This window comes from Simochromis diagramma, unplaced genomic scaffold (assembly GCF_900408965.1).
Source record: "Simochromis diagramma unplaced genomic scaffold, fSimDia1.1 OVJJ01000602.1, whole genome shotgun sequence".
NCBI lineage: Eukaryota > Metazoa > Chordata > Actinopteri > Cichliformes > Cichlidae > Simochromis > Simochromis diagramma.
This window is the reverse complement of record NW_024387040.1, coordinates 6,488,911-6,506,577: the sequence shown is the minus strand read 5'-3', so window position 1 is coordinate 6,506,577 and position 17,667 is coordinate 6,488,911. Positions and strand designations below refer to the sequence as shown.

Genomic DNA, 17,667 nt, shown 5'->3' with positions numbered 1-17,667 from the left:
CGCAGCTGTATTTGAACCCCGCACCCCGTCGGCTGTTAACTGTCCCTCCTCTGGTCCCCTCCCCCTGAGCACACGGCATCTGGTTGACCAACACTGCTCCCCTTCTGCAGGGAAGTTGAAACAGTTCATTAGTGTAAGCTGTCGAATACCTCAGCAAAAAAAAAAAAAAAAAAAAAAAAAAAAAAAAAAAAAAAAAATATATATATATATATATATATATATATATATATATATATATATATATAAAAGTCCGTTTCCAGAAATTACTTTCCTTTATAACTATAATGAAAAATAAGTAAAACTTATTATTTTATTTATTTATTATTTATTATCTCAACTTGTTTTCTTTCTTACTTTCTTGCATATTTCTCACACTTAGATGTTTCAGATGGTCAAAAAACAAAAATAATAATACATTATTAGGTTATCATTAGACAAAGAAAGCCAGACAAAGCTGTTTGTTTGTTTTTGTTTGTTTGTTTGTTTGTTTGTATCATTATTTCAATATTCAAGGGAAAAAATGCTATACAGACTTATCTGATGCTTATTTTAAATTATTTAACAGTGATTAACCACATTTTTCGGGAGAAAAACACAGAACAATGTCTAAATAACTGACCTCTGTTGAGGTCAGTTATTATGATTCAGTAATAAGAAATAGACTGGCCAAAAACAACATCCACAGGGAGAGTTTCAAAGCCAAAACCACTGTGATTAAACAGAACACAAAGGCTCATCTCATATTTCCCAAAAGAAAACTCCTGATGATCCCCAAGACTTTTGAGAAAATATCCCGTGGAGTGAAAAGACAAAAGCTGAAATTTTGGGGAGTTTGAGTCCAATTAGATTTGTCATTAATCTAATACCACATTTCATAAAATGAACATGAGAACAATCAGACATGGTGGTAGCAGTCTGGCTTAAGCTGCTTTGCTGCTTGCCATAAGTGGTGAAACCAGGAATTCTGCACTCTACCAGAAAAGCAAAATCCTGAAGGAGACTGTTTGGCCATCAGTTTTGTTCCATTAGAGAAATTACAGTATGAGAATGTTTTTCCTTTTTACTTACTTGAATAGTTAAATAATCCTTATAAGTGAGTGTAAATAATTTGGTATTATAGCACAAGCTCGAGTTGAATACATATACGATTAGACATGTAAACTTATACAGTTAGAATGCGCAGCTTATGTGACAGTCCAGCTACGAGTAGGATAAAAGCTCCTCGTCCTTTCTGTCTTGGCAGCCTGCAGGCTCCCTGATGGCAGCACAGACAGCAGCCGGTTGTTGGGGTTGCTGGAATCCCCTGCGATCTTCCTGGCTATGGATCATTTCATGTATATGTCCTGTTGGTTGAGTAGACCATCCTCCCAAGGACCAACTGGTCCCATCAAATGCAGATCCTCATCCAGGTGATGATATACAGTAGGGAATCCTGTGATATAATCGAGCCGATGGACATATATAAAGCAGCTATGCAATACTACACATGTTAGAGCTGCTGTATGCCCTCAACAAGAAGAAATGAAGGGGAAAGCAGAAACCAGATGATAAATCTGGCTTTCATTAACTGTCACATTGTATTTGTGTTTCCTTGTGTTTTAGTTGACACTGAAACTAATGCCTTCTGTGATTTGTGTCCCTGATTCATTATTAAGAGTAACAGACTTGTCCCCCAGCTCAGACCATTTCTTCCTGGTAAACACTTTGCATGGCTGTTGTAATCTCTGCCAGAAGATTGTTTTGCTTAATGACATCACCAGAATCGTGGTTTTAAATTTAGAGTGAGAACCTTTATTACTTCTTTCCAGTGAGGCCCTGATAGAACTATAAAATGTAGAGTCATGCCAGAAAGTTGGTATTGGATGTTTGACTTTGATTTCAGCTGTTCTCTTGTTTTTGTTTTTAATTTCTTCTTTTTTGGTAAGTCAGTGTGTAACTGACACTATAGCAAGCACTGGGCAGGCACGCTTGTTGAAATTAGTGTGTCATTAGTGTCATGAGAAAATTACCCCTTTAAATCTTGCTGTCTGTCTTGAATAGAAATACTTTCAACAACAGAGATTCCTCCTATTCGGAAACTCAAACTAACGCAGACCAAGTTATAACAGTAGAACAACCCTTGCTTTTGCACTTTTGCAAAAATTTCAGTCCAATCATTCACAGCCAAAAGAAGGATTAAAGCAATTTGACAGCTCAGCACCAAACATATAACTTATAACAGGGATTTTTGCCCTGTGGGTTTGTGAGGGAACTCTCTGCAGCTGGAAAATAAAAGTGTTTGTGGTGCAAAACCTAATGTTTTATTTTGGAAGCTTGTGACAGGAATATGCTACAACCATTGCTTCAGTTCACTGACTAAATACCCATTAGATATCTGAAAAAGCCAATGTAATGTTCTTTAGATTCGATTACACCCTGACAAAAATGTCCAGAAGTCATACAGGGTATTTCATTTTCTGCCAGAGACAGTAATTGGAAATGTGACATACCATAGAGCTGCAAAAAAGCAGGAGGCCATCTATAGAGCTTTATCTGTTGAAGTCAGCACTGAAGATTGAAGTAATGACATTTCAAGAGTCCACGGTGGTGGCAGTAGCACTGTTGACAAGTTTAAACATTGGGTATGTGGTGTGGGTGAGAAAATTGCATTTAATTACACAAAAATGGGCAAGTGCAGGGTACAGAAACTGGGAGATGGCAGCGGGTGAGGGGGGTAATGGCAGAGTAGGACGCCATTAGCTCATCGTTGCAACAAGACACACCTGGACCTCATTATCCCCACTCTATCTGCCTGCGTATCAGGGGATACTTGGAGACTTTGGATGGCAACACGGTTAAATACAGCTGTTTATCAACCTTTAAAAGGAATGCCGACTGTTTGAAAGTTTCCTGCAGCACAGGTGGTGTGTTCTTAAGCCCGCCTTTTAATTTAAGCTCATTTTTGTGGAAAACAAGAACACACAAGCCTCCAGCATTCACTGTCACTTGAAGTGAGTAAAAGGCTAAATATTGTTGTAGCTCCCCGACGACAGCAGACCATCCTCTATTTTTGGCAGTGCTGTGGAGACAGTGGGTTTAAAAGCGCTGTTTAAATTTAATCAAGCTGCAAGAAGAAACAGATGATTCATTAGGGAGACAGGTCTCAAAGAAGATGCTCAATACTGAACAGAAAACAGCAAAAATGGCTTAAAAAGATGAGAGAAACAGGGACAATTGAAGACAAAACTGCTCATTAACTGGTAACTAACACAAACAATAGTGAGAATAAAAGGTAAAGAATAATATATATATTACTCATTTAATTCATGTCAGTGCAATAGTTTAGGAAATATATAAACCAGAATATTGACTATCTGTCAGTTGGCCCTGGATTTTGCTCTACTTTGTGCTCTATTTTTAACACAACCCTCTTTTTCTGGTATGGTTTTGCAATTGCACTGGTGAGTCACATATAACAGAAACCCCTAAAGCATTCATGAGAACCCGCAACTGCACTGTGATTGTAAAAGAATGGGTTTTATTTTTATCCCAATGCTTTGATCACTTCACAGAAAGTGTAATTACTAGTCCAGATCAATGGAAAGAGTAAAACTCATTTTTCTTACTTCAGCAGGTCATCTTCCCGAGTACCCAGTACGTCACCACGTCATCGCCTGGCTCCTGTGGTCACATTTATGGGATTTTAGGGCTTCCATTGGCCCATTGGGTGTGGCTGAGGGATTCCTCGAAGGAAGTGCTAGAAGGTAACACTGCATTTAATCTTAGACCAAAGACCTTTAAATAGCACAGCGTGCACATTTGTTATAGTCACAGAGTCTAGCTGCACAAGGGGAAAGGGTTTAGATATGGATTAATTCCCTCTTTACGTGGATGGCTTTTTATCTACTGAAAACAGGCCACAGCTTACTGTAACCACTCGAGGCAGCAGTTTGTATTTATCAAGTGTATAGTTTCTTGCAATTCTTAAATATATGTGAGTTCTAGTCTTATGAATGTCCATTTCTACTGGACAAGCTGGAGTTTTGAGACACATATAATAAGCTCTTTTTTCCAGACTTTCATTTGAATGTCATCATTAGGCGGCAAAGTTAGAACCGCAAGGCCTCAAAATGTGTACCAGAAGTGGGTTAAGGAAAAGAAGATTCAACCTTGTAGTAAACCTGCCAATATAGTGCCACCTCATCACTATAAATATGTGTACATACCCTACTAATTTGGTTTTCCAAATGCAGTTTGGAGGACAAGTAATTGTTGCCTTGATTCTGTTCACTGACAGTAGTTGGTTCAGTGCATCTGATATGTGACATCTATATCTCAGTGGTCACAGGGGAAGCTTGGGTGTGTGGTTAAGTTCACAATTTAGAAAGTGTAGAGTAGGATTTTGGTCCTTTTTCCCACAGTTTTTAAGATGTCATCAACTACCAAAGGGTTGTGGTTTTGTCATAAATTTTACAAAATATTAAACAGCCCTGTTTTTACTTGGTTTGCTCATTATGTTTCCACTGCTTACTATTGTTCCCATTGTGCTCTAGTCTTTAGATTTCCAGCTTCAATAGTAGGTAGAAGCAGTACGGCACCCTGTGGCTGTTTCAGCAAGACAGTGCCTATCCCCACTGTCCCACTTCTGGATCGGGAGTATAATCAGACACTTCCCTCGCTTTAACATTTAGTACTGATATGTCTCCGATTATATATGCCAACTGCAATCAAGCGTTTGCAATAACTGGCACAAGTGTTTAACATCGCAGTGGAGGAATTTTGGCCACCTTATCTTTCCAGAATTGTTTTAATTTAGTCCCACTAGAGGATTTTTAGCATGAATAGCTTTTTTTTAAATGTTATGCCAAAGCATCCTAATCAGATTTAAGTTTGAACTTTGACTAGGCCATTCCAAAACCTTAATTTTGTTTTCTTTTTTTAGCCATTTAATGGTGGACTTGCTTATGTTTTTTTGATCATTATTCTGTTGCATAATCCAAGTGTACTTGAGCTTGAAGATTTGAAACGATAACTGGACTTTAGGATTTTCTGGTACAGAGAAGAATTCATGGTTCCAGTTACAGCAGAAGCAGCAGACCATCACACTACCACCACCGTGTTTCACTGCTGGTTTGATATTCTTTTAACGAAATGCTGTGTTAGTTCTACACCCTAACCCTTTTCTTAATCCATGGATGACATTTTTGCCCAGTCTCTTTCTTATTGTTAAATCATGAAAACTTTGACTGATTTTAACTAAAACAAGTGAGGCATGCACTTCTTTACAGTATGTTCTGGGTTCTTTTGTGACCTCTTGGATGAGCTGTTGAGGTGATCTTGGAGTAATTTTGGTAGGCTAGCCACTCCTGGGAACCTTCCTCTGTGTTTTCTATTTGTGGATAATGGTTTTCTGACATCTCAAAGCTTTAGAAACATCTTTGTAACCCTTTACAAGCGGATAGATTTCAGTTACTTTGTTTCCCATTTGTTCTTTATTTATTTAGATCAGGGGTGGGGAACTCCAGGCCTCGAGGGCCGGTGTCCTGCAGGTTTTAAATGTGTCCTTGATCCAACACAGCTGATTCAAATGGCTAAATTACCTCCTCGGCATGTCTTGAAGTTCTCCAGAGGCCTGGTAACAAACTAATCATTTGTTCAGGTGTGTTGACCCAGAGTGATATCTGAAACCTGCAGGACACCAGCCCTTGAGGCCTGAAGTTGCCCCACCCCTGATTTAGATCATGGTATGATCTGTTGCTTTTGAGATCTTTCAGCCTACTTCAGTTTCTCAGACAGTTTCTACTCAAGTGATTGAGATTTGACTTTCTCATGTGACTTTCCACACTTAATTCAGGATTTAACAATGGGGCAATTACTTTTCCACACAGAGTGAGGTAGGTTTGGATAAGAACTGACACTAACATTCAATCATCTTTGTCTGATATTACAATATGTGTGATGATCTGAAACATTAAGTGTGACAGATCTGCAAAGAAATAAGAAATCAAGAAGCAGGCAAATACTTTTTCCACAGCTCTGTATATACATGTATTATAGTGTTGGTCTTAAAAAAATCTCTCTAAAACACAAATGTCTGTTTCATTTTTTGACTAGTTTGTCAAAAATCTTTCTTTCTTTTTTTATTTACAAATTAAAACAGCTTCTAAATCTTTTTTGTAAACAAGCTGTTTCTGATACACTTACCTTCATAGGCACGGGCAGTCTAAACTGACTCCAGTCCAGTCTTTCTTATTTCAGTGTAAAAGCAAACAACCATCCCCCATTTTATACTTTACATCTGTTTTCTTCTACCCTTGTGGGTATATAGTGTTTTCTTAGGCTCCGTTTGCACAGATGTTGCTTCAGCCATTTGTTTATCACCCTGGGTTTAAAATACAGATACCAGAAATTCCACTCTCTGTATACTGTTGGGAGACAATTGTAGTCACTGCAACACAGAGCAATCTGTGTTCCATTTTATTCTCAGAGCAGAACAGCAAATGTAATGAGAAGATATGTTTTCTATTCCAGCTTGGGTTTCACAGATTTATCACAATACTAATGGGATATGCTTATTGCATGCATGACAAATGCTAACAGATGTTAAAATGAATTTTAACATCTTTCAACATCATTAAAAATATGCAGAGTGATTACACCAAGCAGTTCAGTTAATATAAAATAATCAGCCAAACTTGTGAATCGATCACTACTATAATGCTGGCTTGTTGCTAGAGCTGAAGAATAAATTTGTTTCATATCACAGTTATGATTTCTAACAAAGGAAATCACAATCTGCAAATACAGTTTTAAAAGTATAGATTGTTAATACTTCATTCGAATTAATACGGTTATATTTTTGTAATGTTTGACAAATTTTTTTTTGATCTGAGTTGTAGTAGTATATTAAATATGTTTGACTCACAGATGTTTATTTTTTGTGTAACCAATTGTGTCATTTTTAAGTATATGTATTGCAAAATATTACAGAGTTATCGAAAGCAAATGTGTTTAATTATAATGAAGTTTCAAATGTTTTGCACAAAACATTGTTGTTTTTCCACACTGTTTTTCACAGTCTGGAACATGTCAGGCATCAAAATTGCCGCACCGACATCAGTGAGGTCATTCTGTGTGGTCTGAATATTTAATTCCTAACAAATGTGGAATGTTCCTTGGAAACATGATAGCTTATAGCAGTAACAGCAGTAACAACTCCAGTAAATTCTGAAATGTGCGCTCTTTTACAGTACATGTCAAAGGAGAGTGATTTTTTTCTAAGGAAGTCTTTTAAATCCTTGTTAAATTGAATTTGCAACAATAAAGGGATTGCTCCTCACAACAGATAGTAAAGTTCCCAGTGGTGTTGATTGAAATGTGGGGTCACAAAGAGTTCAAAGGTGACAGTTTTACACCTGGTGGTCATATTTGTAACAAGCTGTGGTGAAATGTTAGCTGTGTGTGTTACCATTTTTGCAGGCATCTACATAGCGCTACATTGTTAATCTCAAAAAACTGTTCCTCTTTTTTCATGGTTGAAAACCAGGGTCAGTTTAAGTACAGAATTACAGTTGTCAGAAAAATAGATAATATTTAGTTATGTTAGTGAGGTTATGTACTTAAAAAGTTAGGTACACACTCACTGTTTCCATAGGAATTAACAGGGTAATTAGCAGCCATGTGCTGCTAATCAAATATACCTCATTAATTTGATGATGACCAAGTATGAGGACATCTATAAAAGCAGATGTTTTGTCAGTTTGCTGGTCTGGAGCATTCAGGTGTGTGCCACAATCTTCCAAAGACTAGACATCCCAGTAAATCCACGTCAAGTTCAGACTGTACAATACTCCGAAAAACTGCAGAGCTACACGTTGGACTCTACAGGCCTCAGTTAGCATATTAAATGTAAAAGTTCATTAAGCACAATTGGAGAAAGACTAAACAAATATGGTTTATCTGGAAGGGTTGCCAGAAGAAAGCCTCCACTCTCTAAAAATTACATGTCTTTGGAAAGTTGCTTTTGAACAAAGCTAAACACTGGAACAATTTGGAGATGTTTGATGCACACTGCCACATTTGGTGAAAACCAAACACAGCTCATACCAACTGTCACCTTAAAGTCACTAAAGTGACCATGAACTCCTCTGTATACCAAAGTATTCTAGAATAAAATGTGAGGTCATCTGTTTAACACCTAAAGCTTGGCCAAAACTGAGTTATGCAACATGACATATAGCCAAGAAAGCAACAAATCTACAGAATTACTAAAAAAGAAAAGAATCAAGGTGTTGCCCAGTAAATAGCCCAGTAAAGGTCCAGACCTTAACCTAATTAACATACCAGTACCGTAAGAGCTGTACATAAACAAATGTCTGTAAAGTTCAATGAACTGAAGCAACACTGTAAAGAAGAGTGGGTCAAAATTTCTCCACAACAATGTGAGAGACTAATGAAGTCAAATAATCGTGCAGTCACAGTGTCTCTGTAGTGTATTGGTTTATACATCTGCCAAACCAATGAAGGATTCCTGATCCCTGATTCTTGTAGCAATCCCTTATGAACAGGAGACTGGCTAATAGTAGCTATACTGTATATGTATTTGTGTTAGAATGCTAAAGTTAGCATTCTAATATACAAAGACTGACTTGGCTTGTTTACACTGGCTTATACTGAGCTGCCATAGTGATGCCCCTGTAATATGGTGGACTAGTATTGCCTATATTTACTCATCTCCATCTTTGCTGTGGGTATTGGGCACTAGTTTGGGAGTTTTTTTGTGTGTCACAATTGCTGTGAACGAGTGGTTGTTATGGGGTTGGATTAATTGAAGGCAGTGTATTTGATTGTACTGATACTCTGGTCTATTTATACCCAATACAATGCTGTGATATTTTGTTTCTCTGTGCCTACTATGTGACACAGCCTAAAGGCAGAGTTGGTTTACTGAGGCTAGAGTGATTATCAGCCCTTTACTTACAGGGCGTTGGGTCTTGGAGGACAACTGTTGTTTCCTGTTAAAGTTGTCGCCATAGTGAAGTGTGGCATAGCTTGAACTGTGTGTTGTATCCCTTTTGCAAGTGGGACACTGGACTATTTTGTCCCTTCACTTTTATGATCAGTGCAGTGTACTAATAAATTATCTTTTAGAATTTTATTGGTTGTCATCTTTTGCCCACGGCTGAGAAGGTTGGTCAGATCTAGAATCTGTGTGTGTTACAGCCCTTTCATAAACCCTTTAATAAAAGAATGGATGTCACTTGAAGCCTAGAAGAGCTAGGCTTACTTGCACATACAGAAAATGTGACTTGCTCTATCATAGACATCGCCCGTCCACAACAATCTGACCATCTATCCACCTCAGTACTACTGCAAATATAACCACTGCCATACCTATGTCATGAGAAGAATTTTATTTGATGATCAGAAAAAAAGGAAAAAATGGCATAAAGTGTTATTTTTAATCACATCCTCCCTCCTCCACGTGCACTCCTCCACACTATTTTCCAACCACAGCTTAATTATCTGTACCACTCAGAGAAGTAGGACATCATGTATTCCGGAAAATATTGCCATATAACATGAAAACCATCTGCACCACAAAAATAGCTGAAACTTGATATTTGCCATGATTCACACATATCCTTAAGTATAATACAAACCCTATATATAAGAGAAATTTGCCCTTAAATAGTTACCTTATAAGGAAGCTCTTAATATAACTTAGTAATGATAATTTTCATAAACACCAGGTTCATCAAAAGATACAAGTATTTTCACAGCAGATAATTTTTCCATTGAATAAATGTCATAACAAAAGGTGCTGTTGTTGAAAAGGCTGTTGTAAATGAGAATTAGTTGGACTTATCCAATGAAGGTTTGCAGCTTATTTCAGAAGGTAGAAAATGAGTAGTTTTCGTTTCCCTCTTCATAATATCCTTCGTATCTCTTTGATGCAACTGTTGATTATTCTGCACCTCAGATCAGGTTTTTCCATTAAAAATTCAACATTCAGAAACATTAACAAAGATGTTTTATGGAAACCGATGAAAGACCAGATGAAGGTGGTTACCAAGCACAGTGCCTTTACATAACCGTTTACAAGGTCTGAGCATTGTTATAAAACATTGAAATGACTATAACAAAGAAGTTCATTCATAGTACTAAAGTTTAACTTTTTCACTATCAGTGGTTGTTAATGGTCAGTTTCTACTCATTTTAGTATTGAAATCAAAAGAACATCACACATCACGGTTCTTTTTATTTTTTATTGACGTTTTTCCATGGACTATTTGCACAATCTAAGCGTAGCTCATTTCCATTCATTGCGTGACTAAACAGTTTATCAGTTTACAGTAATAGTGCAAAAGTAGAAGAATAAGGACTCTTAACTGTTTTTGTTATATAACTGACTGAAAATAGCAAAGTTCCCTTTTTTAAGATCACATTCTGGCTGAATTTTTTGGCGTTTAAACACAATCAAAGAGCCTTCAGAGGATCTAGCACCAGCATCTTATACTACTACTGTATTATAAGAAAAGGAAAGGCCCATGCTAGTGGCGAGAATGGGATTGGATTTTATTTCAACTGAGTATTATCTTAACCAACTGTATGCAAAGAAAAAAAACAGACTTCATAAAAGACATCTATTAAGTTTTTATTTCGGTTTCGCATAATTAAGGGGTTTAAAAAAATTATGTTTATAAAGAGAGAAATATATCCACTTATGGCTATTCTAAAAACAAGTGTCAATACATTAAAGGCAGAATAAAACACTCTGGACACCAAAAAAAAATGTAAGTTTACACCAGTAATATTATCTCTTCCAACTGGCAGTATATAGTACTTTTACAAAAATAAAAGCTTAAGTATTAATATGTAAAAATGGCTTATGATGGAGGCTAATTTTTCAGGTTTGTAAAGTCACAGATTACACAGTCATGGTGAAAAAAATATTTCACAAAGAATGTTTGACACATAACGCCTTTGCTACAATACTTTATACCACCCCTAATCACACCGATTGCCACAATTAATATGTATTATAATTTTAAATTGAAGTATGGTGAAAGAGTACCAATGTCCATTTTCTGCAAAATATTATTCTATTGTACTGGAAACTACAATATTGTGATACATGTAAAACTGTCATATAGGATATTAATGTAAAAGGTAAACATAATCAAAATTAAATGTAATATAAAAGAAAATGGAAGCAATATATGGATATTAAAATCATATAATGTACAAAATGATTTAAGAAAACAAACCAGTGAACGCTTTATGTTCATAGTATCAGGTGCAGGTGTGTAACGTCCAGAGCCAGTAGTGACCAACACTGTAATACAGTAGTAGCATGCATTTCAACCTGAGTTTATCAAAAAAAATATACAATGTCATCAGATACTAATAACATTAGCAAGTATTTATATCGTTCGTCTGGGCTGCTTATTCTTAAATGAATATCTAGCTCCCTCTAGTGGGGAAGACAAGAACAGTATGTCAAGCTTATAGCACATCCTTTCTACTTCCCACTCACCCTTTCCTTAAAAAAAAAAAAACTGTGGAAAAAAATATTTTATGGTATTTTAACTTCTGTTCACAGACAAGTACAATCATAGCTCACAGACACACAAACACTTGTTCAAAGCAGTGCGCACAGACATCGCTATGTGTGGCAAATGACCAAAACATAAAGCAATAAAAAACAGGGCACTGGATATCAGAACTACAGATAACTGAATTAAACGAGTTCCTTAGTTCTCACACAGTAGATACAAGCAGAGTAGATTAAGTAAATTAGTATCTTTACTTGTAATGTGACCAAATTGCATATGAGGGTTTCATACTAACCATATTAACACCAAACCATTTTTCCTACACCACTGTGCTCCGTTTTTGTTTCCTTGTATATAAATGTATCTTTACCCTAAACGTTATTTTGCAGTAATAGCAAAGTTTTTTCGGTGTTCCAGATTGACTTAATGGTCACAATGTAAAACACACAGCAAAAAATATATTAAAAAAAACATTTCCTTTAAATAAATACAAGATAATAATTATAATAATGAAATCTTCATGAACACTGGCTAAACTAAAACTGCATTTTGCACTTTCAGCCCAATGACATGATTTTGCAACAAACCTGAGCAGCTAAGACTAAAACAAACCTTCTATTTCTTTGTTCATGCAAAGTGTTGACGTTGAGGTACCATTTGGTACTTTCTTTAAACTATTCCTTTGAAGGCTGTTCGATGTTAGGGCATTTGGGACTAATCATCATGGCTTTGAGGCCTCGTTCTTCTTGCAGAGGTACAAGGAAATGCGGTTTGGCTCCTAGTTAGTTGACTCAAAGAACATGAAATCCTGTATGCAAAATAAGGAAAAAGAAAGCGTTCGTAAAAATGTTTAAAAATGTAACGATGTAATGCTTAATCGTCTGTTAAAATGCATCAGCCAAAGCATATATAAAATTTGTACTGCCAATTTTCTAGAAAAGTAAAAACATATTGAAAGAATTTAGCAAACTCTGTTTTCTATTAGTTGAAATTCAGGTGATTCTAAACCACATTTCCCACTAAATGAGGGCAAAGTTACACATTAAGTCAGTCGGTCAGCTGCTGGTTGACTATGTTGAAAATTACACCTAATCTGCAGCTCAAGAGCTCTAAAATTATATCCTTTACAAAGCCTTAACATGACAGGTTAATACATCATATAATCATTTTGATTAAAAGGTAAGTGAAGGTTGAACTTACAATGAGAAAACATGCGCCGATCATCACAGCCTTGATTTTCACATCCAGATCCATGGGAAACTGGATACCAAAGTTGTCTGAATCTGTGAATGCCTCCCTAAGAAGCCCTGTCCACTGCTTACTGATTTTCCCAATCTTGCTGACTTCATCGATTGTTAAAATCTGTGGAAAGAGTTGCATAAGAAAACAAATTGTGCACATGTGTTGCATTAGCGTAAAGGTCATTCCCTGAACTTGTTTGGTTTTACTGGAACAGGATCATCGAACAGCTCATAATTCGATTTTGGTTTTTGCCCGCTGCCACTGAAATCTGAGATTTGTACGCTCCATAATGAGTTCAAAGCAGCTAGGGGATGGTAATATCATGCTTCAGTTACCCTTTCTTTGGATCTGGCAAAAGGCCTGTATCACTGACCCAAATCCCCTTCACAGCTCAATCTAATAAAACTAGCTGAGCCATGGAACAAAGCCTACACTATGCCACACAAGAGCATGCCCTGTGCAGTGGCTTCATCCGAGCCATGGGCTTGTGTTACTGGAAACACATTTCTCGCTTCAGAGCACGAGAAGGCTTCCTTTAAAAAAATAATGTCCAGTGGGTGTGAATGTAACCATGTCATGTTGTGTTTTCACAAATTTCACGGATTTCTCTGTGTTTGGGTAAACCCACCTCAAAGTCAACATCTGGAAGGCAGCTCCATCCGCAGAAAGGCCCATGAATTTTCAGTACAGGTTCGTTGTGTTCGTTAGCAACAATAAATTTAGGGGAGAAGGGATGCCACTGTTGTATCACATAGCCCACTGTGTTGCCGGGGGGAGCCTGCACCTCCAGCTGAATGAAGCGTTATTAAAGAACAGTTTCATTTCTAGTCAGCTTTTAAAAAATACATGTAAAAATCAAAGATGTGGTGCAAGGTGTAAACTCAAGGTGTAAACCCAAATCGCTCAAACAATGAGTGATTTGGTGATCAAAGGGAAATACTGTAATTTAACATATACAAAGAGGATGTGTCTAAACGTAGTTACTCTCACCTCTTGTAGACAACAAGGGAAGAAGCATGACATGCACTTAAGTGGTCTGGTGACAGTGATGATTTCTTGTCCAAAATTGTCAAGGATGTGGATGGTGAAGGAGCGCAGGGGACCGCAACACTGTCGACTCAGACAGTCGTTCTCCTCGACAGCGTAGAAGACGTTCTGGCCCATGACATTACGGACTTCATACTTATTATTGCTTTCAAAACCAATAAGAGCTGCATGGATTAAAAAACAAAAAACACTGAACAACTGTCGCTAAAGACATCCTTAAAATATGCATGTAGTAAACTATTTACGTACTATACCTTCAATCAACTCAACTTTCTGTTTGATGAGCAGTTGATCCACCTAGAAAACCACATAAGCAATGTTATTTTTTTATGTAACACTTGAGAGGAGCAGCTGTTGGTGGCGTAGTGTTATATATGCTGGCATAAACATAAATAACAGGTGCTGTATTATTTCTCCTGCTCCTCACCGCCACCCAGTCACAGGAAACAGCCCCCCCTCCCTGAGCCTGGTTCCAGGGGCGGATCTACTGTGGTGGCCTAGGGGTGGCATGTGCCACCCTAAAATAATCTTTTCCCACCTCTAGTACCACCCAAGATTTGCATATGACAGTTGTTTATTAAAATAATCTATCATTAACACGTTGAGCCTAGCTTCAATTAGCATTGAATAGCAATTCTAAAATGAAATATACTGTATAATACCCCCTCATTAAAAATGGTTCAGCCCCTAACGCAAAACGGCTTTGTTTCTTGTTGTCAGTAGCAACCAACAGCGCATTTTTGACATTTTGTGTAAATTTAGGCATGTAACAATTTGATTATTTCTAATAAGAAGAGTGTGAAACTTAAGTTAGACTTGTATTTCTAACTGATCCACATCATGTTGTGTAGTTTTCTGGATTGTATTGGGCTACATGCTTATTCATTATATAGGCTATACAGTACATAAAATTAAAATTCACATTTTTTTTAAGTAACTGAAATGTTTAATTATTTGGGTGAAAGCCAATAAGAAAGATACAGATGATGTTTATATGAAACATGTGTAAACTTACTGCATTTGATGTATTTATCCATATATAGTACATATTACAGAAGGTAACACCTGCATATGTGTAAAGAACCTGCCTGGTTCTGCCAGAGGTTTCTTCCTATTAAAAGGAGTTTTTCTTCCTGCTGTTGCCAAGCACTTGCTTATAGGGGGTTGTGTTATTTTTGGGGAGTTCTCTACACTATTTTAGGGTTTTTACTTTACTATTAAATTGCCTTGACTCAACTGTTGATGTGATTTGGCACTATAAAAATAACACTGAAACAGTTCGTTTCAGTGTTATTTTTATAGTTCATTGTTTTAATGAGTAGCCCTGGATCTCAGATAGAAATAATCAATCGAATAGAATAATTATAGCCCTGGATCAATCCATTCCCCCCAAAATATGATACCTCTTATCAAAAATGGTAGTAGGGTATTTTTCTCCCCTCTTTGGGTCATTCAAGCAGCAGATAAACTTCAAATCACTTGGCACACACTCATTTTATAAGAGCGAGGCCAGAAGAGACAGAGGGAGCGTTCCCATTACTGTGTTTGTCACTTTTGGCCTCTGGTGGTAACTAAGCTGGAACGTAAGAAGCTTTTTCTAAAACAAAAAAAGGATGAAGGCAATGAGGCGCAGGCGAGGCCAGAGGGATCAGAGAAAAGAGTTGTTGCTATGGCAGCAGAGTAAGGATGTGAGAGCCACTGCCTCATGTACAAACTTTTGCTAGCCAGTTAATCTAGACAAGTTTTTGTCACTGTTCAAATTTGTCAAACTTTAAATGGAGCTCTAGAAGCTGAGCAAAGCAGTGGGAACAAACAGTGTAGCATATGAGTACCAATCTATCTCTGATGACTTGATTTTTTTTTTGTTCTGAAAGACAGCCTTTGATTGGATCAGAACAGCCCGGTCTCACATCTTTTACTAATTATAACAACTTACCCTCTGGAATAAACACTTTATTTTAAGTGGATCAATATACTTTTACCATGGACTTCATTATGTTCTTCTCAACTTTAATGAATGGACCTAAAGCTGCAAGGAATGAAGAAAAAGACTGGTGGCTTCAACTAACTAGCAACTCTTTCCAACAGAGCTTATTCACAGGGCAGATGTTGACTTATCACAGCAAGCAAAAGTGTCACTATTAACAACAAGTGTAACAAGTGTAGCTTGCACAGAATTCAGTCACTTTTTCTTTAATTTTTCACACTCTCCTACTGTGACATGTCTGAAAGCCTGTGTGAACATCAGTGGTGATTATATGTAGGGTTGTTAGTTACGTCAGTTTGGTTAAGCATTTAATTTAAGCTATTTAATTTAGAGGAAATATTGTCAATACTACACAGCATTTTAATCTATGTAGTCACAAAGGGTGAGTAAGTCAGGGTATGTTTCCATAGTTTTCACTGCTATGTGATTTTCTGCTGTGTCAGGTGGCTATTTAATATTAGGAACCAGAAGGAAGGTAATATTGCTCATTATGTCTGGCCTTGAGCATCAATTTAGACTTTTGGCTATGCAGATTGCTCCATTTAGAGTCACTTGTACTTTACCAACCTGCGTCAGGTACTCTAATCCTGGGGGACAGCCTGGTATTCCCGGGCTGGGCACAGCATACATGTTCATACCGTCCAGAGGGAGTTGATGAGACCTGTTGATGAAAAGTGTTTAAAACTGAGAAATGGCGCCATCTTCTGCTTATGTATAATCACAGCCGTGAACAAATGCTGCTAAACCGAAGCAAATGGACAACGATCCGTATATTTTCGACATCTATCTAGTATTTTGAGGTCGATAGAAGAGCCTGGGGGCATCGTTGTGCTCTCTAAGGTCCAGTATATGCTTTTGTTAACCAACAGCGATGTAATTATAGTCCAGAGCGTGGGGGAGCGGCTGCAGACCTACATGGTGGGCGACACAGACATTCTTGGTTGGTTCTGGAAGTGACGAGCTTCTGACGGGGAGACACCAGCTGGAGAAATCCTCTTAGTCCGTTTGTTTACACATAAGACAGCGGGCCTAAAGCCCGTGTGAGCCACACTGACCGTATTCAAGCAAGCAGATCGAGTCAGCGCAGATTTATGTGACCGATCGCGTTAAATATGTTTACTACCCGTGAATGTTTCGTCAGCTGGTGCAGAGAGCGCACCCCGATCTGCCTACTTTGGGATTCAGACAGAGCCAGTCGTTCAAAGCGACGCGCTACAGTCAACACGAAAGTGTCTCTACACGCCCTCCGCAGTGCTAACTAGACGCGAGACACCCAGATGTTACAAGAGGGACAAAAAATACTCACCGATTTTAACCTGCTACTTAAAATAATAACGGGCCACTCCGGAACCAAACCAATGGAATAAAACTCGAATCTCATTGGTCGATGTGGTTGTACTTCCCATCTTCATGCACCAATGGCGATATGAGAGTATAGAAATGAACTCAGCAGAAGCAAATAGATTTGAGTAGAACTGAAAAAAATAGAGCAAAATAAAAAAAGGAATAACTTGCACGATTAGAGCGTTTGCATTACACAAAAGCAAAACCAAACCAAAAATAGATAAGTATAATTGAAAAAGCAAACATTAATAATTAATGCTATTTAATTTATTCATTCATTATGCACACGTTAGCAGCATATCGGTTTTCCTGGTATTTTCTTTTTCCATCCTCTTGATGTCACCATAAATACGAGGAAACGCAACTCTGTGAAACGGTTTCAAGTATATCCTGTTACCTGTGCATCTTGTTGTGGATTTTACAAAGCAGTCTACAATAAATTCGAGCAGTTAGGTTATTTACACCAATATTAATGGTGCCTTCATATAAAGCAACCCTTGCCATGTATGG

General features: G+C 37.4%; 1 protein-coding gene across 2 annotated transcripts; it reads right to left on the bottom strand.

The window, feature by feature from the left end:
* Positions 1-10,233: 10,233 nt before the first annotated feature.
* si:ch73-206p6.1 (phospholipid scramblase 1) lies at positions 10,234-17,195 on the bottom strand. Of its 2 annotated transcripts, none has more exons than XM_040044345.1 (7): positions 17,120-17,195; positions 16,381-16,474; positions 14,081-14,123; positions 13,770-13,990; positions 13,408-13,569; positions 12,738-12,899; positions 10,234-12,345 (listed from the first exon to the last, which is right to left on the bottom strand). In XM_040044345.1, exons 2-7 carry the CDS (start codon positions 16,447-16,449, stop codon positions 12,316-12,318), a joined length of 687 nt encoding a protein of 228 aa, XP_039900279.1. In that variant the 5' UTR covers positions 16,450-16,474; positions 17,120-17,195; the 3' UTR covers positions 10,234-12,315. The 2 variants fall into 2 exon arrangements, with proteins under 2 accessions (XP_039900279.1, XP_039900278.1); XM_040044344.1 differs by lacking the exon at positions 17,120-17,195 and adding an exon at positions 16,729-17,096.
* Between the last annotated feature and the right edge of the window lie 472 nt (positions 17,196-17,667).